General features: G+C 39.8%; 1 protein-coding gene across 3 annotated transcripts; it reads right to left on the bottom strand.

Annotated features, from left to right (window-relative positions):
• Positions 1–8,346: 8,346 nt before the first annotated feature.
• On the bottom strand, positions 8,347–24,036 carry bod1l1 (biorientation of chromosomes in cell division 1-like 1). Of its 3 annotated transcripts, XM_040120236.1 has the most exons (20): positions 16,792–16,862; positions 16,497–16,620; positions 16,212–16,326; positions 16,080–16,123; positions 15,935–15,986; positions 15,752–15,816; positions 15,530–15,611; positions 15,006–15,064; positions 14,801–14,876; positions 14,198–14,244; positions 13,814–13,982; positions 13,269–13,318; positions 12,904–13,030; positions 12,459–12,511; positions 12,220–12,292; positions 11,959–12,038; positions 11,623–11,722; positions 11,313–11,448; positions 10,828–10,899; positions 8,347–9,041 (listed from the first exon to the last, which is right to left on the bottom strand). In XM_040120236.1, exons 2-20 carry the CDS (start codon positions 16,530–16,532, stop codon positions 8,918–8,920), a joined length of 1,560 nt encoding a protein of 519 aa, XP_039976170.1. In that variant the 5' UTR covers positions 16,533–16,620; positions 16,792–16,862; the 3' UTR covers positions 8,347–8,917. The 3 variants fall into 3 exon arrangements, with proteins under 3 accessions (XP_039976170.1, XP_039976168.1, XP_039976169.1); XM_040120234.1 differs by lacking the exons at positions 8,347–9,041; positions 10,828–10,899; positions 11,313–11,448; ... (10 more) ...; positions 15,530–15,611; positions 15,752–15,816 and adding exons at positions 16,959–18,816; positions 18,904–18,967; positions 19,093–19,219; ... (5 more) ...; positions 22,243–22,367; positions 23,799–24,036 and having other exon boundaries at positions 15,937–15,986; XM_040120235.1 differs by lacking the exons at positions 8,347–9,041; positions 10,828–10,899; positions 11,313–11,448; ... (10 more) ...; positions 15,530–15,611; positions 15,752–15,816 and adding exons at positions 16,959–18,816; positions 18,904–18,967; positions 19,093–19,219; ... (5 more) ...; positions 22,243–22,367; positions 23,799–24,036 and having other exon boundaries at positions 15,937–15,986.
• Positions 24,037–24,738: the final 702 nt, after the last annotated feature.

The raw sequence follows: 24,738 nt of genomic DNA, 5'->3' as shown, positions 1-24,738 counted from the left end.
TTGAGCCCCAGGCGACATCTTCAGGTGGCTTCTTTTTGTCCGACCAACGGTCCAACTCTCAAAGATATTCTAGTTTGCAAAGACACAGAACGAGCAACCAAATTAACAGAAGACAGCAAATCCTCACATTTCACATCTGGGAAGCTGAAACCAGTCGATTTTTAGCCTCTTTTTTTTTTTTGCTTGATAAATTATTTCATTAAATCGATCAGTGATGGAAACAGTTCGAGTGTTTGGAGAACATGTAAACAAAGGTGAAATGAAAGATCAACATGAAACATACGCGTTGCTGCCTCTCTCTCTGTTTACCAGCGACCTGAGGCGGAGGCCGGTGGGCCGCTGGCGGACGGGAGGGCTCCCTCTGCTGGTGACGACGGGAACCCGCTCCCGTAGAGAAAGGTGATGTGGAAAGACGAGATGTTCACTGCACGCAGTAATAGCCATGCCGGGAAGAGGGAGGCCGTATCTGGGCCTCTCTCTCTCTCTCTCTCTCTCTCTCTTTTTTTTTTCCTATCTGCAGCGACACGACTCCTTACTTTCCCCAGACTCTGCGTCTGCTCTCCTCCGGCGCAACAGCACGGTGAAATCCCCACCGCCTTTCCAGTAAAGAAATCAACTTTAATGGCACATCAGGCTGTTACAGTCGCCCCCCCCCGCCCCCCCCGGACCGCTCCTTCTCCCTGCCTCTTCGTGTGACTTTAATCTCCCGCTTTAAACAGAAATCTCGCTTGATGCAGCTGCATGCCAGTTGCCGTGGCAACGTCTCTGTTTCCCCTCCTGTCCAGGGCGTGTTTATGACAGGTCCTGAAGTTTTTTTTTTTTGGGTTTTTTTTTTCTTGCGTGCTGGTATGAAGGAGGCGGCTCACAGCACGCCATACCCCCCCCATGCACCCCCCCCCCCCTAGAATAGCTGCCAAATTGCGTTCAGGTGGAGCAACACATGAGAGGGCACTGCCAAGAGTCATTTGCAGTAAACGCTCCCAAAACGCCCCCAAGATTTCTCCCCAAATATCAGATCCACCATGATAGCACCCTTGATCAACCTCACCACTGGAAAGTGGGAGGAAAGGGAAGAGACAGGGGGGCCAGGGGGGGGTTACTGCCAGCTTTAAGTACGCTTTCAGTCAACTCAGTTACCACTGACCCCTCTTTCCCAAAGAGAAATGATTCTTGCACGCGATGGAGCACTAAATGGAAGAGCCCCTGGGACAGAATACTTAATACAGTAAATGAAACCGAGACACAAGCAGAGAGAAGTTCCTCCGCCTCTCTCAGAATAAATTCAAAACATCTCTGCAAAGGCTGCATTACTGCAGACACCGAAGCGGGGTGGGGGGGGGGGGGGGGGGCACTGTTACAGTCCGATTCATGTGTGTGGAGAGTGCGGACGTGATTTATAGTTTATTCTCGGCCCTGCCGTGCTGACAAACGAGCTCCCATCCGCCTCTGGCACGCAACAGATAATGCGAGCAGCTCAAGCACATCATGAAAGGCTCCTCAGGTCCGAGGGGCCCTTCGCCGCCGTCTCGGGGCTCGGCGAGCGGCTCCTTCCTCGCCTGCTCACGCCTAAATAAAGACGTCCTTCAAAGCCGCAGATCTCTTTCACCGGTGTCGTGTCACATGTAGAAATACCACTTTGGAACACAGGAGTTGATGTAGTTATGAAAACTTTAAGGACCATTTAGAAATTCTTGAGATATTGTGGGGCTTTTTTTTTTCTCCTTTCAGGCAGTGGGTGTGGGTGTGGTAGGCTGCAGCTGCAGCCTCTGGTTCCTGAAGACAAGCTTCGCATCTGGGATATTTGCTGGGAAAATATTTGCCTCTCTGACAGGTGTTTAAAGTTTATCTAGCTTATCCATTAATCTGTTGATTATTATTTTTTTTTTTTTGGCATGAATGGATCAATCTTTCAGTCTATCCAATGCCGGATAATTCTAAAACAGAATCACAGAATCACAGTCTTCAAGGTGGCATCTTTGAATGTCCTGTTTCGTCCGACCAACAGCCCAAAACACAGAGATACTGAATTTTGATGATTTAAACAGAGGAGAGCAGAAAATCCTCACATCTGAGAAGCTGCAACCAGCCAATGTTTGGCCTTTTTGGCCCGATAAATGATTCAAATGATTAATCGGAACTACTTGATTGATTTTCTGTCAGTTGACTAATCGACTAATCCTTCAGCACTATACAGAAGCCTTAGAGAATAAGTGCCTCATTATATTATATTCTTTTATTATGACCCACACCACACGAAACAACCAACACAAACAATGTGTTAGTCCATCGCTCATTCTGTCTTCCCTACACTCAGACCTAAACCCGTTTCCGCTGAAAACATAAATCTTTTTTTAAAAAAAGGGTCACAAATATCTTCACATTCATTAAAAGCAAGCAAAAAAAAGAGAGCCTAAATAATTTCCTTGAACAGCTGGGCTCTAGTTTTTAGCAAACGTTACTAAAACAGGAGTAAATAGTGAATTATTTGGGGTCTATTTCCAGTGGAGGATTAATGGGCGATTTGGTTCGCTAGTTAGTATTTACTGCAGCAGGACAGTGTATTTTGAATGGACTCAGAATAAACAACGGTGCCCCTGTTCATTGTAGTAAAGGCTCATTAATATGTTTTTAATTGTTTTGGGACAACTACGGAGCTCTTTGGCAAAGAGGAAAAAGCTATATCCGGCTTTGATACGACAAATACTGAATAAACATCCAGATTTTTCCTTTCAGGCAGTGGGTGTGGGTGTGGTAGGCTGCAGCTGCAGCCTCTGGTTCCTGAAGACAAGCTTCGCATCTGGGATATTTGCTGGGAAAATATTTGCCTCTCTGACAGGTGTTTAAAGTTTATCTAGCTTATCCATTAATCTGTTGATTATTTTTTTTTTTTTTTGGCATGAATGGATCAATCTTTCAGTCTATCCAATGCCGGATAATTCTAAAACAGAATCACAGAATCACAGTCTTCAAGGTGGCATCTTTGAATGTCCTGTTTCGTCCGACCAACAGCCCAAAACACAGAGATACTGAATTTTGATGATTTAAACAGAGGAGAGCAGAAAATCCTCACATCTGAGAAGCTGCAACCAGCCAATGTTTGGCCTTTTTGGCCCGATAAATGATTCAAATGATTAATCGGAACTACTTGATTGATTTTCTGTCAGTTGACTAATCGACTAATCCTTCAGCACTATACAGAAGCCTTAGAGAATAAGTGCCTCATTATATTATATTCTTTTATTATGACCCACACCACACGAAACAACCAACACAAACAATGTGTTAGTCCATCGCTCATTCTGTCTTCCCTACACTCAGACCTAAACCCGTTTCCGCTGAAAACATAAATCTTTTTTTAAAAAAAAGGTCACAAATATCTTCACATTCATTAAAAGCAAGCAAAAAAAGAGAGCCTAAATAATTTCCTTGAACAGCTGGGCTCTAGTTTTTAGCAAACGTTACTAAAACAGGAGTAAATAGTGAATTATTTGGGGTCTATTTCCAGTGGAGGATTAATGGGCGATTTGGTTCGCTAGTTAGTATTTACTGCAGCAGGACAGTGTATTTTGAATGGACTCAGAATAAACAACGGTGCCCCTGTTCATTGTAGTAAAGGCTCAATATGTTTTTAATTGTTTTGGGACAACTACGGAGCTCTTTGGCAAAGAGGAAAAAGCTATATCCGGCTTTGATACGACAAATACTGAATAAACATCCAGATTTTTCCTTTCAAGGCCTTGAAAACCTTTTTTTTTTTGGCCAGGGTTTTTTATTTTTTCCCCCCAAACTACTTACTATGAGAAATTGGATCCTGTATGAACACAACATTTACTTCCAAAGTTCCATGGTTGTTTTTTTTTTTTTTTTGCAAAAAGAGATTTTCTTAATGTCTTTGTTCGTTGTTTTCTCACTGGTTTGAAGCTGGTGGAGCTCAGGTGGAAAAAGCTGATGTCACATTCATCTGTTCTCAATCAAACCTGATCAAATCACACAAACAACCAAGGACTACTTTCATTATCAGTTAATCTGATGATTATTTTCTCAATTAATCGACTCATTGTTTTTTTTTCTCTATAAATGTCTGAAAATAATGAAAAAGGCCTGTTATAATTTTCGACAGCCCGAGGTGACATCTTGACCCAATTAAAACCCAATTAATACTTAATGCTGAGGAACTTGAGACTTTCAGGGGCTTTAAATTACCCAGTGTGAAAATGTTGCATCTAACACAACTTTATAGTTGTTACAAGCCAGGTTTTTCTTTTTCCATTGTTGCATTTTGGAAGCTAACTACAACCAGTGTCGGCTAATTGTTATTTTAAGAAGCGAATGGAGGCGAGCTCAGATTTCTGCCCACCGCGGCAGAAGCATAACATGCACCAAATGATGTGCTTTGCACTGTAGAGCTCAGAATCACGGTTTATAGGATTCTTTAAAATTCTGTATTACACGAGCCCAAACACACGCTTCTTTAACTTCACACGATGCTGACATACTGCAGCCAATCCACTTGACCCCAAAATGTTGGTCAAAACATATTTCAGGAATGCTTCTGCATTCTGGGGTGTATTTTTTTGCAGCTTCAGATGCCAGAAGTTGATCCAAATCACGACTCAACTGCAAAACTATTTCAATACTGCTAAAGGATGAAAAAAAAAAGAAACTCTGAGACTCTCACCCACCACCCCTCCCTCCGCCTGTCGCTGGCTATTTCTATAACTCTTGTATGAAACACTTCTGACGTTAAACACCTGTTAACTTTTATGGCCTGAGAGAGGAGTGGCTGAATCTGAGAGCGTTATATTCACTGCCAGTCAGCCCGGCCAAATCCCCAGTAGAGGAAAGACCACTCCCAGTACCGAGGAGCGAGTGAGCCCCCTTATCCCTGCAGCAGCCTGCGAGGATCCCCTCCGCTCCAAACCAACAGTTCCCCCTTATTCCAGTTGACAGCTGTGTGAAACCACCATCTTTCCCCAGCTCTCTGCTGGACAGACTGCACTGCTCCGCAGCAGCAGACTAGCCTAAGACGAAAAGGAGGAGGAGGTCGGAGGCAGTTGGTGTTGTTGGTGTCTTGTATCACAGTCAAAGCTTTTCCTGCACTGCTCCTCACTTCTAGATGCCAGTGCTGAAGTGGGGGTGGTGCGGTGCCAGAACCCAAAACAACCACACCTGCCCGTGATGAGGGTATCCGGAGGTCTTGAAAAGTGTTAAAAAGCTTTGAATTCAGTTTCCTCAAACAGAGGCCTGGCTGCCGTTTTTGGATCTGACTGCAGGTTTTTGGGAGACGTTACACGCTTCAACTACACGTGGGATTGAACTAATAGCTGATTTTTAATGGGTTTGGTCATCTATCCATTTCTGCTGCTTCTCGGGATCCAGGTCACATTGATTTAATTGACTATATCGGTAGGAACTATTGTTATGTAAAGCTGGGAACTACTGAAAAAAAATGCGACAGTCTTAAATAATTGTAGGCCATCTTGTCCCTTCTTGTTTTCCATCATACTTTCACACTTTGGTCGAAATGATTGCAAAACAGGTACAAAATAGCCCTAAATTTAACTCGGGGGAACCCTGCAGAAGCCCAGCACTCCCAGCCTTAGTCACGTAACCTTTTTTGGCCATTTTTCCTTCTTCGTTACGGCAGAGTTGTCTGTGTGCCTAAGCGCCTAAGGTTGCAAACCCAAGAAGAGACACTACAAAGAACTACAAAGAGAAGTTAAAGTTAGACAAAGATGGTTATATTTATTATAAAGTTCTAAGGACAGTATAGGTAATGTGTCTCTGTAAATCAAATTAGGCGGCCAAGTCTTTAAGGTGTTATTTCCTTTTCTAAGACTGCGTGACACAGCTGATGTTTTCAGAGAACCGTGCAGCTGCAGAGAGGGGGTTTGAACTTCCATGTCATTGCTACACACTTTTCTAGCAAAACAAAGATGAAAAAAAAACTACACGACACTAATATTTGTAAAATGAAACTACTGTGTACAATATGAGGTGCTTTTACTCTACGTGAGCCTTTTCTTTTCTTTTCATCTTTTCATGCCACTTTCTGCTCCAATAAATTTCCGAGGGGGAAATATTATACTTTTTACTCCACTACAATTACTAGACAACTTTAGTTACTTGTTACAAATTAAGATGTTTGCATACAAAACATATGAAGAGCTTATAAAATATAATGTTTTGCTTTAAATTGAACCCCCCGACAAGTCTAGCTGAAACAAGAAGTTGATTATTCGGTTCAGAGACTGATCTGTGTGCACACCCCTCGTGAAGCAACTTCTCTAGGCCACTGATCCCTCATAAGCTCATTTTGGGTCCCCGGGTAGTTTGAAGAAAAGCTCGCAACTGGAAAATAAACAATACATGTGAATTTTTCAATATAAAAAGCTAATTTTGTACTCTTTCAACATAATTTTTGTAACTTTTTTTTTTTCAAAACACAGTATATTCCATCTCGTTATATTTATGGATAATCCGAACTCATTTCTCAGACAAAAGGCTGCTGTAGTAACAACTGGGGATTTGTACTTATGGTCATTTACATTTCTATTGTAAACGTTGTATCAACCAGGAGTAAATTCTGTAAAATCTATTTTAATACGTTGATGGTAGTGATGTTTTTTTAAACTTAGTGTCTTTGGTGATCTATAAAGACACTTGACTGACCAATGGACTTTATAAAGGGAAACTTAAGACACCTGCCCAAAGAAGGCAAGATAGCTAAAAACATTTGGCTAATAAAGCGCGGTTAGAAATTGTAACAGGCACAGAGTAGCAGTAAAAATGGGATTTGTTCAACACGTCATATTTTATGTTATGTCAGATGAATAAAAAAAAACGAGCAAATAGACTAAAATCTTTACTTGGAAACTATAACCCAGGTACGGTCGATTGAAAACACCTAAAAGCAGGTCAGCATTTAATCAGATCTGCGGAGCAGCACTTAAATAAGTAGATTTTTTTTTTTACCTTGCGTTGCTGCTTTCTCTATCTTTTCAAAGTCTTGATGGGAGGTCCCTGCTGGGCTGAATTCAGCAGTCCTCCCTCTCATACATAAAACCTGCTGCCTATTAATCTGCGTAATGTGCCTCAAACTCAAAGAGGCCTGCTTGGCAAATTCAAAAACCATTTTGGACTACAATGCAAACGACTATAATAAAATGACGTCTCGAGTCGCTCCCATGGCATCAGGGAGTGAAAGGAGCGCTGTTTGTCTGCCAGACCTGGTGGCTAAATGAAAGCTGATCCAAACTTTAAAATGAGATGTTGGGTTAATATTTTAAGGCTTGGATTGCGGCACCAGGAAATACCCGAGAGAGGTACACCTTGAAGGAATCAAGTTTAGCAATCCGCAGGAATGGTTGGAAAACTTGAACCAGAGAGCTCAGGCTTTCCGTAACCTCTCTCCATGCTTTTTGGATCTCGCAAGTTCAGGTGCAGCGATTAAAGCCTCCTAACGTGTTAATGATGGTGGAATATTTCATTCTGAGTTTGTCAGTTTCAGCCCCCATTAGCAGGCAGGAATGTCGTCTCTTCTTCTTCACTCAGAAGTGATTGGTTAATGTCTTTGGCTATTTACACATTACGGACAGCAAATCCATTTAAGAAACAGAGGAGATAACGTTTGAGACATTACAGAGGTGAATTAATAAAAATCTGTATATTCTACTCTGTGCACTTTTTTATCTTTCTAATAAACAAAGATCTCCGCTTTCCAAAAGTGCTACATTTTGATTAACTGCAAATTGTATAAAAAATCCGAGAAAAGTGTAAAAGCTTCAAAATATTAAAGACCAATGTGCAATGCTTTTGTTTGCTTCTAGTGCTGTGACTACATTTGTTGTAAAGAAAAGAATAAATTTCAATCAAGAGATGCACAAAAACACCCATTACGAGTATTTAGTATAAAAAATAAAAATTTAAAAAAAAAGAGAACGTGAAATGCAAAATTAGAAATTATGATCACCGACCACAAGTAAGAACCTAAAGTGATTTATAGTTGCTTGAAACAATGAAAAAAGGAAGCAATATTCAGTATTTTTACATTCATGAAACAACCGTCTTTACACTGTCAGGCAGGCAAGATATCTAACGCCATTATAGTGATATACACTTGAAACCAAAACAATACAAATATCTAGATTACCTCCATAAGAAACTGTACTTTTTCTGCAGCGGGTGTTGTTACAAATATGTCATGAAGACTGAGTTTATAGAAACTGTTCATGTTCTGTCATGTTTTTCCTGTTGGTGTATTTCAACAGGGAAACACACACAAAAAAAAAAAAAAAAAACTTCCCTTACCTTCTGAATGTTATGTATAAAAATAAAAGCTTAAAAAAAAAAAAAAAAAAAAAGAGGGAGGAAAACTTCTCCTTTCATTCACAGAATGAATATTAAATAATAAAATACACAAAGAATGCTGGACGCTTAATGCTGATTTCCATCTCTACAAGTGTGGATCTACAAGTCATGAAATAACATGAATGTGCAACAGTGACGTCTATAGAGGTCTCTGACTGACTGACGGCTAATTTCAATTCACCCGCTTTATCTCAAAGCACAGCTCGGTTGCACATTAGGCCTTTGATTGGCCTGAAATACTCTGGTTCACTTGGCATTACTGAATAAATGGAGGAATGATGAAGTCTGATCCAAACCATATGGGCGTAGTGCGGTACAAAGTTTTCTGGGGGATTCCTACACAGATCCTTGGGTTTACACTCAACCATCAGAAGAGAGTGTATAATACTTTCCAGAGCTTTTCAATATCTAGAGTCAATGAAGCAGAAACAGCTTTAACTGCTAACTGACTGCAGAGGCTCTCTGACCCCCAACAACAAAACTGACTTGAATATGGAGTGCAGCAAAAACACAGCTGGGGCAGACGGTTCCAGTGCTGTCAGAGGACTCAGCGTTTGGCTCTCTTGGAAGGGGGCTCCTCTGATTTCTGTCCTCCCCGCGTACGCACCGCAGGAGGGCTGGCCTCCCGTTTACGGCCCCCCTTCGCCACTGCTGTCTGGCCCCTCGTCCCGCTGCAAGAGGCAAACAAGGAACAAGTAAATCCATTTGTCTAAAGTGTCATATTAAGTGCTATAAAAGTTTGTCTTTGTTAATTCAAGAGGTATTCATGAAAAGTGTTGCAATAACCCGTACGTGCACCAAGACTAGAGCTTGGCATGTCTAAAAAACCCTGGATAGAAAAACAAAAAACAAAAACAGTGCAGGAAGCAGATTTCAGAAACCGCCATTTAGGACTTCCGTAATGTTAACTAAATTTTAATTTGTGTTTAGAAAAAAAAAAAAAAGAACATTTCCAACTAAATCTGGTCTGAAACTACAAATGGGCAGAATTAAAACAAAATAAAACAAAACCTCCCAAAATAACAATGTCATAAGAGAGACGATCCAAATACATTTTCGCAGTTGTGATGAAAAACAAAAGTTACAAAAAAAAAAAAAAAAACTATAAAAACACATCTGCACATTGTAGTCACGGAAATTAATCATCTAGTCTCCTCCTGTAAATATAGAGGAACTGAGGAGGCATGTTTGTTAAAGAGAGGGAAATATCTAGATAAGTTGAAAGATAAAGGAAGGAGGAATTCTGGATTTGTAAACTGGGCATTTTAAAGCAAGAGGGTTAAATGAGGAATTAGTTTCAAAGCCCATTTTGTAGGGTCTACTGGATTCTGTTTGTTCTCAAACAACAGGATTTTTTTAAAAAGAACAATTGGAAACGCACTGAAGGGCTGGAATGTTGAGGACTTGAAATTAGCCAATTATCCATAAATCTTAAGAGACATAAGACACTGTTTTTTGAAAAACAAGTTCGTAAAATGACAGAATGTGCTGCATTGTATTGAAATGATTTCCTGCTTTTCTCTGTCTTCTGGGATCGTAAACCGAATATCTTTTTAAGTTTTAAGTTTTTGACTATTGGTCAGACAAAACAAGAAGACATCGCCCTGGTCTTTAGTACGTGTGATTTTTTTGTATTATTACTGACATTTTACCGACCAAATGTTTAATCAATTAATAAATAAAATAAATGTCACATTTATCAACAATGAAAATAATCAGTCCTGGCAGCCCTATTGTGGTCATTCACATTTCCCTTGTGCATTTCTTAATCCCCTGAGACTAACTACTGTACTTTTTTTTATAAAGTATTAAAAATAATAATAATGATGAAAATGTTTTGTATATTAGGTGTCAGGTGTGCTGTATAAGTGTATAGAGTACAAAGTTTATATGGAAACCACCGTGGAAAAAGTTAAGAAAGCTGAAAACGTTTGGTGTATGGTGACTCACTGCAGTAGAAACCCTGCTCTGTATAAATTAATGATTTGACATGCAGTACAAACCATAGGAAAAAAGAGAAAACGTATTTGTAATGTAGCAAATTATGATAATTTATCATTATTTTAATTTATTTGAGTTTTTCAGAATATTTAAGGACTTCCGGATACCCTGGATTTGGAATGAAATTAGACACAAAAACATCGTCTCCCTCCTAAAATACTCTTAAAATAAAGAAATTATATATTATCAAATCAAATTATTCACAAGTCTAAATATTTTTTTATAAACAGTGATCCTGTACCTGTATTCAATATACCTTCCCTTTAAACAGCTCAGGCCATGCAGAATGATTTCTTATTTTCATTTTGGGCGCTAATAAGTCAAAAACATTTTGAAATTCCGGGAAAACTTTTGGTAAAATGTCCTCTTTCACAGAGCAGCGGCCTAGCAGTCAGATTTGGTCGGATTCCCCTTTAAGCTCGTTCGTTCTGCTGAACCTCAGTGAAACAAACTCACCGCGTGCCAGCTGCGGTCTCCTCTTTACCGCTTTGTCGACTTGCCCGGGTGGATGGTTTACTTGGCTTGTTTCTGAGAAGCAATAAAAACAAATATGAAACAACAGTTGTTACTTTAGTACTAAATCTCCCCGGCTTTCATTTAATAGGATGTGACAGTGACGGTGCCTTCTGGGTGTTTCAGAGTGCAAACATTCAGCATTCACCACCGCTGACTTTCGATGACTTCAAATGCACAGAGGATGTCTATTTGCACTGATTAGTTAGATTCTATGCCTTCTTTAGGTGCTCTGGCAATTTGTTGCGTATTCCATTGTTTTTCACTGCAAATTTTTACTGTAGATCCTGTTAACGGACAAACAAACAGTTCAAATAATGTTTAAAATGCAGGCCTGATACTGGAGCGATGACACTTGCACGGGGACATTTCAATCACTATTTTTCTTGCGATTATTGTTCGTTTGTGTCCACGAGCTGTTAAATTACCTTTCAGCCTCCAGGCGAGAGGCTGACCGTGTGGTCGCTCTGGTTGCAGTTTCTTTTTCTTCCTCACCATCCTCCTCCTCCTCCTCTTCATCGTTCTGCTCACTTTCTTTTTCTTCTGCCCTTTTGTCCTTTTTATCTGTGGGAAAGATGATAAATGGTCATGATTTAAGGGATTTGATTCTGTTAATGAATCAGTTTCCCTACAATAGTGACTGGAGATATAAAAAAATGTTAAGTGTGACAAACCACCTTTTTAAAATATTACTTTTACCTGGGAAATACATTTAAATTGAGCTGTAAGTGTCCTTACCTGAATCTTCTGTGGCTGCTGCTGCCTTTGGAGGCCGTCCTCTCCGAGCATTTTTCTTTGGAGTCATCTCTTGCTCCTCTGGCTGTTGCTCCTGCTCAGCCTGGGATGATTACAAAACCAGAGTTTTATTAAAAAATTTCATTTACCAAGTCAGAGGTCAGTTTAAAGAGATGATATGAAATAAATAAAACACCGAGTACGAGACACTACCAAAGTTTTAAAAAGGAAAAGACTAAGGTTCAGATTTAAAAGACAGCTAAATCGATGGATGCGTGATATTTAAAAACATACAAACTGGCATTTTTCTAAATAAAAACATTTATTATGCCAACGTACGTCATCTGGTTTCTTATCGCTGCAGCTCTCCCCTTTGACTTCCTCTGGTCCCTCTGACTGGCTCACTGATGGGGAAACATCTGGAAAAAGATAAATGTACAATACAGAGACTCATTCCCCTCCAAACTAATAAAATGTTGTAATGACCAAGTATCCAGGCAATAAGTAGCGAGTTTAAGATATGCAACATCTTCTGTTCTAATCTCACACTTATATAACTGATCTTTTCATTTGAGTGTGTTTGTGCATGGGCTTTCTTACTGCTGCCTTTTTCAAGCTGTTGCTCGCTTAGTTCCTGTTGACTGTTCTCGTCCTTCACCTCAGCCTGGGTTTCCTGTAGAATAATATTTGAATACACATCAAGACACACAAATAGCAATTTGAATAGAAGGTAACTGCATCTTTCAGAGGGGATAAAGGATATGAATACAGATTTAAATGGTGGAAGTGCAAATCAGGATTCAAAGAATATTTTAATCCGCAAAAACTACAAGTCTCACTTCCACAGATTCCTCCATTTCCTCTGACCTCTTTCTCTTCACTGCTGGTTTACCTGGAATGGAAATATGCTTGATCAAAAATGATTCAAAATTTATCTCATAATTTTTTTTTTTTCTGTAAACAGAATATATTTTCTAAATTTAACTCAGCAAAGATGCCTTCCTTTATGCTAACTATAATATAATATAATAAATCACTCAGTCATACTATTTCACAGGTTTTTAACAGCGATGACAGCAAAATAAAACCAACTCACAACATCATGCTGTGAAATATACAAATTAACTGTTGAGGTTTGGCTCACTTATTCTTTAAGTTTGTAATTCACGCTCTGGCAGACATGTAGCACCACCGAGCCTGTATTCTCAGTCATTTAAATAAAGAAGAGACCAAAAATAGAAGAAAGGAAAGTGCATGCATGACTTGAATTAAAAACAAACTTACATATGTCAGTTGTCTCTTTGGAGTCCAAATTCCCCGTACCTTCAGAGTCCTCTGCAACAGGAGTCGGCAGATGGACCTGACTTTCCTGTTGACCACTTTCCTTTGGTGCATGTTCGTCTTCCGTTCTCTAAAAATTGGAAAAATATTGTGACAAACGCAAAATATACGTACTCGGTGCTTTTGTGCTCCACAAAATATTATTCATTGTTGTCAGCTGACAAGGTTCAATCATCATGTGTAATACTAAAGTGACACCTTTGACTGCTAGCTAACAATATCACATGTACAAAAATAAGCACCGTCTTTCTAATAATAAACCTGGTACTGTTACATATTAAATACATGGAGCACTTTTGTTAACATACCTCTTCTTTCTCTGCTGGTTTCCCTGATGACGTTTTATCAGCACTCTCCTCTGAGGTTAAAAAAAAAAAAAAAAAAAACACACAAAAAAACAAAACAAGATAATAGCAGCTTTAGACACTTGTAGTACATTATTTTATACTCTGTGGCACTTGTCAATCTGTTCAACAATGTGTTGAGTATAAAGTAAAACAAAATTCATTCATCTTTGTTGTGATAAAATCTTTCTATTGACAAAAGCAAGACGCTTTTACTTTAACTTATTTAACATGATGTCAGCAGTGCAGCAACATGTTGGAGAAAAAGTTAAAACACTTCATCACAGTCAAATATTTGATGGAACAATAAACATTCATAAAGTTTATATGAGCAAATTCCATTTCAGTTTCATTTATTACATATTTCAGATTGTACTGGAATTTAAATATTTGGCTGATGTTCAATATAATAAACAGTATACCTAATAGCAGAAGGACAATAACTATGACAAAAAATACTCAACAACCTTAACTACAACCACATAGCTAATTTAAAGTGACCAGCCTACCAGCAGTGGCTTCTTTGGGTGCAACTCCTGAACGTCTTCGCCTGCGGCTCGGAGTCTCCTCAGACTTTTCAGGTTCTTGAGGTTGGTCCTTCTCTGCCTCCTCGGTTGATCTGGACGATCTTCCCCTGCGAGATGTTTTGACCTCTGCAACCTTCTCCTGCTCAGGTTCCTGGTTCATCAGCAAAAAACGATGTGGATTCAAATTATACAGATACAGATATCAAAAAAAAAAAAAAACACACACCTGCAAGAATGGCTGCTTTAACACTGTTGTTTATGTATTTTAATAGGTTTCAGAAGCCAAAACAAGAACACACAAAGCACCAGCTTTACAATTACGTTGTTATTCTGTGACAGTGGTGACATGACAAAGGTTGTATTTACCTCATCAGACAGTTGCTGCTTGCTTTCCTGTTCATCCCTCTCATCACCTGATCAGTTACAAAAATATAAATAATTCATTATTTTACCAAACTGTTATAACCATTCGTTAAAACTCCCACCAGCTGCTGGAGGGAGCTTTTGGGTGGAATCAGTTCATCCATAAATAGTTAATATTTTGTTTACTGACTGGACTATAAAATTAAAAAGGTCACTGTTTTGTGACCTAATGTCTTCAGCAAAGTGATTAATTATAATTTTCAAATTTAATGACAATTTTGAAAAGGACCAGTGTGCAGGATTTAGTTGCATCTAGCGGTGCAGTTGCAGGCTGTAACCAACAACAACAACAACACGGCGTGCTCCGGAAAGAGGACCCGCTCCTTATGTAAATATAAAGGGATCATTTCTAAGCTTACGAAAACACAACGAGTCTTAGTTTCAGGCGATTATACAGTAATGAAAACATAATTATAATAATTATATTCTATTCCTGCCAACATATCCCCCAGATCCTACACACTGGACCTTTAAATTGTCTAAATGTAGGTGTCACAAACCTGGACAAAACAAATTCTTATAATCATTGAATCTCTGCTACTGTACCTGATTCTTTATCTGCTGCACCTTTCTGAGTAGACAATTTTCGTTTACGTCTTCCTCTTCCCTCTGTCTTCTCTTCCTACAAAACCAAAAGAAGTGTTTGCGCAGAGGGTAGTGTATCAACACCTAAATTTATGGCATATGTAAGAGCTGAATTTCAAACAAACTTTAAAAAAAAAAACACAACAAAAAAAAACACAAAGATGACCTTTTCTGACAGGTCTGATGCCTTCTCATCTTCCTGGCTGTCTGTGCTGGAGACGTTACCTGGAAAATACAAACAAATAGTAATGCCTGAGATTATCTGCCGAAGAACCAGTGTTTATAGTGGAGGAGTAAGAGAAAACAGCATGAAAAGCAATATTCAGTTTCACCCTCCTGAAGGTGAAAGATGCCCTTTGACATAATAATTACAAATGATTAAAACACACACACACACACACACACACACACACACACACACACACACACACACACACACACACACACACACACACACACACACACACACACACACACACACACACACACACACACACACAATGTAATCCCCTGAATACCATTTCCTGCAGACAGTGACACCTTCTTCAAACTAAATATCTCATTTTATAACATTGTTTATCAAAAGTGGATCAGAAAGGATTCAAGACTCTAAGAATGTAGTAGCAACAGCTGCAGAAAATCAACAGATATGGATTTTTTTATCTTTTTTTTTTAAGTCACATGACTCACTGATGTGTTTGACTAGTTTGGTCTGACATTCAGCTTCACTTTCTCTGACCTTCTCCATCTTCTCTGGAACACTGGTTTCCATCTAAACCAAATTCATAAGATCCAGAGGTCAACAAAGGTAAACATTACATTACATTAAGAACATAACTAAGTGAATCAAATAAGATAAAATAGTCAGAATAGTGATGTGTAAGTGAGCGTGAATAAAGGTTGAACATTTACAGTTTGTGGATCACACTCCTCTGCTGCTATGTTTTCTTCCTCCTGTGTTTTACTCTCAGCTTCACCTAGTGGTGAAAAGAAATAGGGTCAAAAATAAATGAATTCACTTAAAATTTTCGCTGGATACAATTACATTGTTTAGACAGATTTTAATATTTGTATTTGTAAAGAGAAAATATTTACTGTTATCTATGTCCATCTTGGCCTTGTTCTCCTCAGCAACCACTTCCTCTGCCTATTGTTTAAGAGAGATGACTTTAAATTTTAGTCTCATTTGAAAATTTAACAAAGTAAATAATTAATTTGTGTACCATGAATGGTACCTCACCATGGGGCTTGTGTTTGTGTCTCCAACATCTGGCTCACTTTGATCTTAAGTAAAGATAGCATGTTAAATGAACAGTTAGCCAAAGAAAACCATCTTACTCTTTTCAACAACCACAAGTTTTCAAGCACTCACCTTGTTTACTGGACATTTCGGAAGCTTTTTCAGAGGTATCAGAAACAACAACCACCGTGTTTTCCTCTGTGCTTCCGCTGACCTCTTTTGTTTCGGACACAACAGCATTCAGCAGCTGAAATGTTATAGAAAGTAAAGAAGTAAATGAGCACGATGAGGTTGACACACTGAGGTTGACAATGCCAAGTCAATACAAATGTCTTTCGTCAAACCCATAACTTCAGAGAGCAAAACACAAGAGAAAAGATTTGAAGTTAAACTCTCTTGACTGCTATTTTAGTTTACCTTCTTTGTCAGTTGCTGGTGATGGCATTTTCTCATCTGGCTGTGTTTCAGGAGTCATTTCTGCCTTGTTGGCTTCATCCTCATTCAAAGAAGCCTGACATTCATTTGAGGTAGTGTCATCCTCCTACGTAGAAGGCAAAATATGCCATTTTATCATCGGCAAGAAGTTTACTGGGACTAGTAAAATAGTAGCAAATGTCAAAATAAAAGCCAATGTAGGGGTATCATTTTCTTAAACAGGTTTGAAGGCATTTTAATTTCACAAATGCAAAAATTATTCATTTATTTATTCTACCTGTGGAGCAAGCATTTCAGAAGTTTTAACCTTTGAAGTGTCCATTTCTCTCTGTGAGTTTTCAGACTCATCTATAAAGAGATACATAGTTAGCGTTTTAATTATGGAAACATTCTGACATGCGTAGAGAACTAATTATAAACATTTTGGCATTTTTCTCCAGTTACCTGCAGTGTTTGGTTTTTCATCAGCAGGCTCAGCAGTTTGTTGGGATGGAAGTGGAGACAGCTCAGTGGCTATGAACTCAGTTTCAGCAGCTGTTTGCACATCCATAGTAGGAAGCTCCTCTTCCTCTTCAGCTGCAGTTGTTTCCATCGGTTGTGGGGCGGGTGGGGTCACCTCTGGTTCTTCCCTGGTATCTTGACTGATTAAGCTGGAGGACACTGTACTGTCAGGATCCATAGAGAGCAAAGTCAGAGCTGCCTCTTTCATTTTCATATCCGCATCCTGAAGCACCATCTCAGCAGTCACATCCTCTCCAATGCTCTCAGGTGGAAGTCTGGCCTCTGCTGAGGCACAAACGTCCATAAGTGTCAGCAGAGCGTCGGCCTCAGCCGGCACAGCAGGCATCTCACCGAGCCGTGACTCGGTTTCTCCTTCGGGTGGCTCGGGGGTGATGTCACTCAAAGCATCGCAGGTGTCATCTGAGAACGAGGTGGTAACAGTGGTGGTGACGGGATCAGAGTCCGTGCTTGTCTCTCGGAGAAGAGATTGTTTCGTAGATAGCTCTTCTGTCTCAAGACTCACAGAAGAAACGGAAGACTTTGAAGACTTATCAGACTTTTCCAATTTTTCTTCTCTAGGTTCCTTCCTTTCTTCTTGGCTGTCGTCTTTCTTTTCTGGGACTTTATCCTTCTTCTCTAGTTTTTTCTTTGCACTCTTAATTTCTGATCTCTCATATGACGGGTCGTCAGAGATTTTCCGCTGTTCCTTTGCGTTTCCCTCTTTTTTCCTTTCCTTTGTTGCCTCTGGTTTGCTGATAGATGCACCCCCTGCACTTTTGACTTCTGAACTCTGAACTTTCTTATCAGTCTTTGATAACAATGGAGCCTTTGTTTCCTCTTTGGATTTGGATTTGGATTTTTCCATGATTCTTCCTTTTTCTGTTGTCTTGACTCTTTTTGGATCTTTGTCTGTTTCACAGCTGGACTTGTTTGATTTCTGACTGTCTTGATCTGGTTTAGTCTTCTCCTTCTCTGTGTCTTTACTATCTGTTGTAGATTTGGGTTTTTCTCCTTGCCTTTCCTCAGTGTGGCTCTTTGACCTTTTTAGGACTTCCTTGGAGTGTTTATCTTTCTTCTTGCTGCTGTCTGGTCCAGGTTCCATGTCAGACCGATCCTCAGAGGAACCGGCAGAGTCTGGGCGGAGAAGCTGCTTGAAATCACTTTTGGCTGAAGTTTTCTCTCCTTTAGCCTTTTCTTTTTCTTTGCTCTTATCTTTATCTTTGTCCTTTTCTCTAATTTTGTCCTTCTGCTTCTCCTTGTCCTTCTCTGCTTTGACAGCCTCAACTGATGGGGCTTTCACTTTCTTTGCATCTTTAGGACCCTCGTCAGCAACACCTTCAGACACAGACACCTTTCCTTCTCTTGTGTTTCCTGTCACTTTCTTCTCGCTTTTAATCTTTGGCTTCTTCTCACCTTTCTCCTCAGATGACACTTTAACACTTTCCTTCTGCTGAGTTTCATCTGCCTGATGTTCAGATTTCTTCTCCTGCTTTGGTTTGAGTTTGGCACGTTCATCTGAAAGGCTGCGCTCCTTTTCTTTGCGTTCTTTAGAGTGAAGTTCTTTACGGGAAAGACGGTCAAATTTTCCAACTGAACGTTGTTTAAGAGCCTCTTGGGAACCTTGCTCCAAGTCCAGGATGAAGGAGTGTGTCCGGCCTTTGTCAGACAGCTTTTTAGTTTCACTGGAATCTTCTGAGATGCTGCCGCTCATCCTTCTGTGCCTCTCGTCAGATGATGCTGATTCTGACAGATTTCTCATCAATTTTGGTTGTGGAGTCTTTGAAGTGGCAGATTTCACTTCCTAATTTTAAAACAATGAAACACAATGTTACTTGTTACACTTCACCAATCCAAAGACAAACTTGTTACCTATGGTGCTTTCACATACCACTTTCTTGGATCCTTCTCCTCCTGTGTCTCCTTTCCTCTTGCTTGCAGCATCTCCCTCTTTCCTGCAAGGTGAAATTGATGAAATTGATGCATGCATTTACAGAGTGTAAATTGCCAAAATATCAAAAAATCTGCCTGTGTTGAGCAGCAGCTGTACGTATTTGTGTCTGATCTTGGGACGACATACCGTGAGTCTAGTTTCCTCTTCCTGTTAAGAGCCATTTTTTTCTCCAGAACTTTCCTTTCTTTGCGAGCCTCTTTGGCTCTGGGGCGCTCCAGCCCAGCAGAGTCTCCACCCTTTTGTTTTTTGTGATCTGTATAGGAAATGAAGCCTGGTAAATGACGTGACACTAAAGAGGACACAAAGCTATTCTGGGGACATGTTTGATTTTTAAGATGGGGGACAATGGACCAATGTCCATTCATATTTGAATTATCTACAGCTCCAACACATTAAATGTCGTGACAATCAAGATCTGATCACTAAAACTTGAACAGGTTTTGAAATAATTGCGATGGCCCCAAATGGACTATTGAAGGAAGCTAAAAGTTAAAGTTACGAAAATCAAGCAGAACACAATGTTTTTTGCTACCACACTAAACCTAAACTATTCTAATCTTATAGCAACATTTTTGTTTGCTGTACTCAGCCAAAATATAATGTAACAGGCAACCATTCTTATGTAGTAAGCAGTGGGGAACGTGAACATGAAAGCCCTCGACAGCAGGTGGCAAACACGTGAGAGACAGAATACCTTGTTCTTCAGCCTGCACTGCTTTCTGTTTGCGCTTTTCTTCCATACGTTCTCTGTTCTGCTGTCTCTTGAGCAGCCTTTCCTCTTTGTCCTTTGCCTTTGAGATCACAGTTGAAGACAGAGATACATGAAGGACCATAAAAATCTGTATTATGTTCAAGATGTTGTATTATGTTGCGATCATTTAATTTACCAAGTAAAGCATTTGATTTAGCTATAAAGAGATTTCTAATCTCGTACCTTTGATGTTGACATTAAGACAACTTACCGCAGATCTCCGACGTTCCTCCACAGTGATTTCATCATCCGAGTCGCTGTAGTAACGGGAGTAGAGGAAGGGCTTGTGAACATAGGCCTTACGGCGAGGCTTACGCTCTTCTTCTCCTGCGTCTCCACTGGCATGTTTCTTTTCTGCTCTCTCTCCTTGATCTGGTGAAAGAAAACCACGCACAAAATCATAGTTTCACATAGTTCCAACATCCGTGGCAGCAGGGACCATATTTAACACTTTGAGATACAGTCACTTTGCAAAGTTTGTTCGAAAACTCAGACAGGACTAGAAAGTTGAGACCGTCAGGTGGAAGCTCCCCTTCTTCGGAAGAGTCAGACAGCAGCTCCTCATCTTCACTTTCCTCCTCAAATGACGACAGGTCGCTGGTGTGGACGGAACTCACTGTGATGTCGCTCAGGCCTTCCAGGTCAGAGTCCTCCAAAGAGTATTCTGAGGTGCAAAGACATGTCAGTCTGTAAACCTTTTATTCTTTTACCTTATTAAAAATTTAATGTTAAAAAATGAACAATAATGATAGTCATTGATGTGCTAATCAAACATTCAAACAGCTGCATGTCGCTTTCAAATATTCTCTTTGATGATTAAATAACCAAGATAAACTGTAATAAAGGTAAAAGGAAAGGCAAAAACCGTCGATCAGATATCCAATTTACAATGACGAAACAAAGAGCAGAGCCAAATCCTCAAACTTAAGAAGCTAGAACCAGCTAAAAATCGAGAAATTTTGCTCGATGAATGACTTAAATTGCTGATGAATCAGTGCATCATTTCAGCACTAATCATTTTCTATATGTCCATGACTGGAAGCATGATGAGCATACATAAATCCCTTGACTCAGAAATGTAGTTTTATAAAAAAATATTTTGTGCATGCAGGTTGCTATGCCCTAAAACTAAAAACACATACAGAGGATACAGCAGCTCACCTTCCTTTATCCTCTCTCTGGCTTTCTGCTTGGCCTGACTTGTGGATTTCAGTAGCTCATCGTCCTGTTTCTCTTCTAAAGGTTTTCCAGGGGTTCGGCTGTTAGCATTGTCTTTCTCCTCCTCTGTCTGCTCCTGAGCTCCTAACTCCTCATCCTCCATCTTCACGTCTTCTATTAAACCCTCTTTTCCCAGTTCCATCTGTTCCTGAGTGTCCTCTGACTTCACTTCTACTGCCTGGATCTCTGATGCCACCTTTGTTTCCTCTGCCTCTTCCAGGGTCCTCCCTTCATGGTGGCTGTCCCCTTCCTCTACAATACTCATATACTGTTCGCCCTCCTCCAACAGCTGCATGGGCTCATCTGAAACTTGGCCTTTACGTCCTTTCTCTGTGCCTGAGCTGGCCCTAACGCTAGCCTCCTGATTGAGAGAAGTTATTGTGTCCAGGATGGACATGGCGTCGCTGGCTGCAGTGGGAGCTGGAGCAGACGACGAGGCTGTGAATATGTGAACATGTAATGACAGGTGTTAACTGTGTGAGTGCAAGTCAGACACTGTTAACTTAACAGATGCTTACTCTAGTGTTTTTTAATCTCATTTCAGGAGTTTGTAAAGGCTGAATCTTCACTCTACTCTGAGAGGCAGCCTCCATGTGATATACAATATTACATATATCATAAGGAAAAATAAAAATAGATGAATGTTTACTACAAGGAGGAGTAAAGTGTTTTAAATTCCAGGCAGTTTTCTATAATTAACTGACAAAGTATTTTGAGAAATTCAAACAACAAGACGCCTGTTGTCTGCAGATCAGTAGACACCAGACACTAGTAGAGATCTGTGTCCCGACTTCACTATGGAGGTTGCAAAGAGGGAAAAGATTTCTTCTTCTTCAGTAGCCAAAATCTGAGTGAAAAAAAGCAAACAATCAAACATAACATGCACGGCTAATAAAGACATGAGATGTTGTGTACCCTGCTCAAGAATGCTGCTGTCTGGTTTGGTCTCTGCTGAAGGCAGTGGGGCCAGTGGCTCCTCGGAGCAGCTGCCAGGCGACAGAAATTCACGGACCACCCTCTCCACCTGCGGCCTGAAGATGTGGTTGATTTTGGGATCCACCACCTGGGCGACAATCCTGTCGACTCCCTGCTCCAGCATCCCAGATCTGAGAGGAACAGATCGATTTAACCCTGGGTAACTTGCACATAAAACTAGTTATAAAACATCACATAATGAAAGAATACAGTGTTTTGTTTTTTTAGCCTGAAAAAGTACAGAATACTTTCTAATGCTGAACTAATAGCACGAGCAAAGATGACAAACAAAAGGTGGAAAAGAGATACAGTATTTCTCCATTCTCACTTACTGCAGCACAAGCTGTCTGATGTTGTTTCTCAGCTGGTTCTTGTTCAAATGTGGGCTCCATGTGTGGTTAGACAGGTGATTAGAAACAAAGTTGTCCACTCTTTGTTTCAAGTTCAAGTAGGCTGGCTACAAGAGAAAAAGCAAGAAAAATAGCAGACTTGAGGGGGTTATTACCAACAACTGTTGGATACGGTTACTTGGAAAATGCGATAACTGATTAACTGGTAAAAAGCTGTCATTGAATCGATTAACTGACTAATTGTTTTAGCACTAAGCAGTGTTTTTTTTTTTTTAAATAAAATTCATTTAACTGTAGGATGAAAATAAGCTCCTGTTGAAGATGGCTTCAGATAAGCAATTCATCACTTGTCCACATTTTTCCTGTATGGTAATGCAACTGAAGTGCAGACTGTTTTCGGTTCTGCGTTGTTGTAACTGCAAATTTGAAAGAGCCAAATTGCAAACTTGCAATAAGCAACAAAACTCGTATTGTCCCTTTCCAACATTCACGTTTGCCTTTTGTTTGTGTCAAAGTGACATTTTTGATGACATGTGTTGTAAAAAACATCAGGGTGTCAGTAATGTGGTGGGAATTCTGTTATTTGGAGCTTTATATCAGTTTTTTTTTATCTAACATAAGAGTTACACCTGCCTGGAGGCTAGCTGACCTCAGACCTAAATAAACATGCGCTTTATCTTGATTTAATCCCACATGTGCCATTCTGCTACCATAAATGTGTATTAATTCGCAACTTAAAATAGTCCCTAACAAATGCACTATTTACTCCTGTTTGAGTAATGTTTGCTGAAAACCACAGCACTAAACAATAGCTGATATCAATAAAGCATTTTTAGACATTTTATGTCTTCTTTAAAGAACCACTGGGCTTGGGGACAGACTAACACATTGCTGGTCTCTTCATTGAATTCATTGACAATAACAAAAATATACAATACCGCCATTCTTATCGGTTAAAGGCTTTGTGGTTATTTTTGTATTTTGTCACCTCCATCAAGAGTACAAGCCCACATTGTGTGAGAGAGAAAGGGTAACCACTTCAACATTTTTCAACCTCAGAAGAAAGTAAAAAAAAAAATTTTTTAAAAAAAAGGTTGATTATGCAGTTATTTGATCACAAACCAATAACACAACTATGCTGACCCCATAAACGGCCCTTAGACGTTGAATGTGGTGCACTGACAACACCTGTCCGCCTTTTCCAGGTCTCTAAGTTGAATTTCATGCTGCACCAAAATGAACTGAAATGAGCGAAAAATCGGTGGCTGCCTCGAAGGGAGGGAAAAACTATAGCTAACGCTAACATTTCTCCTAAAAATGAGCTAATTTTCTAGGCCCCGCCGTAAAATAATTACCAGCTGGGACATGGGATGTGTTTACAAGTTGCATGTAGCTTTAGATAGCCGGGACTCCACCGTTAAACTTGCTCCAACAATACAGATACCTGCTTTCAGAGCTCCCTAAAATACGCTTTTACACATAAACGTTACACGGAACACTTACTGATATTAGGTTTTAAGGATGTTTTCAACCGTTACCTTTGTATCAACGTCTGCCAGACAGTCCCTCCTGAACTGGTCAAAGAGCCCCTGTGTTTTTAAATGACTGACGATCATCGACACTAGCTGTGGGTCTCCCGGTGGTAAACCAGCCATGTCCCAACGCAGTTAGCCTAGATTTCAGTGATTAAAAGTGATATTATTCTTAACACATGGGGTAATTACACGACCTGGAGGCAGCAGCTTTCTGTTGTGGTTCGTGAAGTTCGAAGCGGGTTTGACACGGAAGAGGAAGAAAAAAAAAAAAAAATCATCGTCAATTGAACCGGAACAGCTTTTAAAGCGAGGGTTCTCCTACCAAAATAAAGGTTTAGTAGAAGGAAACTGAATTCTTGGCTATAGCTATAGACTGTACATAAAGTCAGTATATTAACCACGTACAGTCCATGGTTAATGCGAAATATTTCTACAGTAACGGTCCATAATCAAGTACGAATCGTGCACTTTACTTGAGTATTTTCTTTTCATGCCACCTTATATCTCTACTCTGCTCTACACAGCTGGGGGGGGGGGGGGTTATTGGTGTACCTATTATTCCACGACATTCATTTGACAGCGATAAAGATTTTTCATACAAAACATGATTATCTTATGTGATGCGCTATGATGCTGCATACTTTAAATTACCTAAAGGAAGTTAAAAATTAGCTCCGCGATGAGTAACGACAAGAGTAAAATGCTGCACACATTAATGCATAATCAAATATATATAAATATGTATAACAGTATAATAATGATGGGTAGTTCCGTTGAGTACTTTTGGTACTTTAAGTACTTTTACTTAACATTTCCAATGCAGGACTTCTACTCCACTACATTTCTGAGGGGAAATATTGCACTTTTTACTCCACTACATTTATCTGACAACTTTAGTTACTTTGCAGATTAAGATTTTTGCATAGAAAACACGAAGACCTTA

Source organism: Xiphias gladius, chromosome 23 (genome assembly GCF_016859285.1).
Source record: "Xiphias gladius isolate SHS-SW01 ecotype Sanya breed wild chromosome 23, ASM1685928v1, whole genome shotgun sequence".
Taxonomy (NCBI): domain Eukaryota; kingdom Metazoa; phylum Chordata; class Actinopteri; order Istiophoriformes; family Xiphiidae; genus Xiphias; species Xiphias gladius.
The sequence above is the reverse complement of the archived record's forward strand: the minus strand, read 5'-3'. Positions and strand labels throughout refer to the sequence as shown.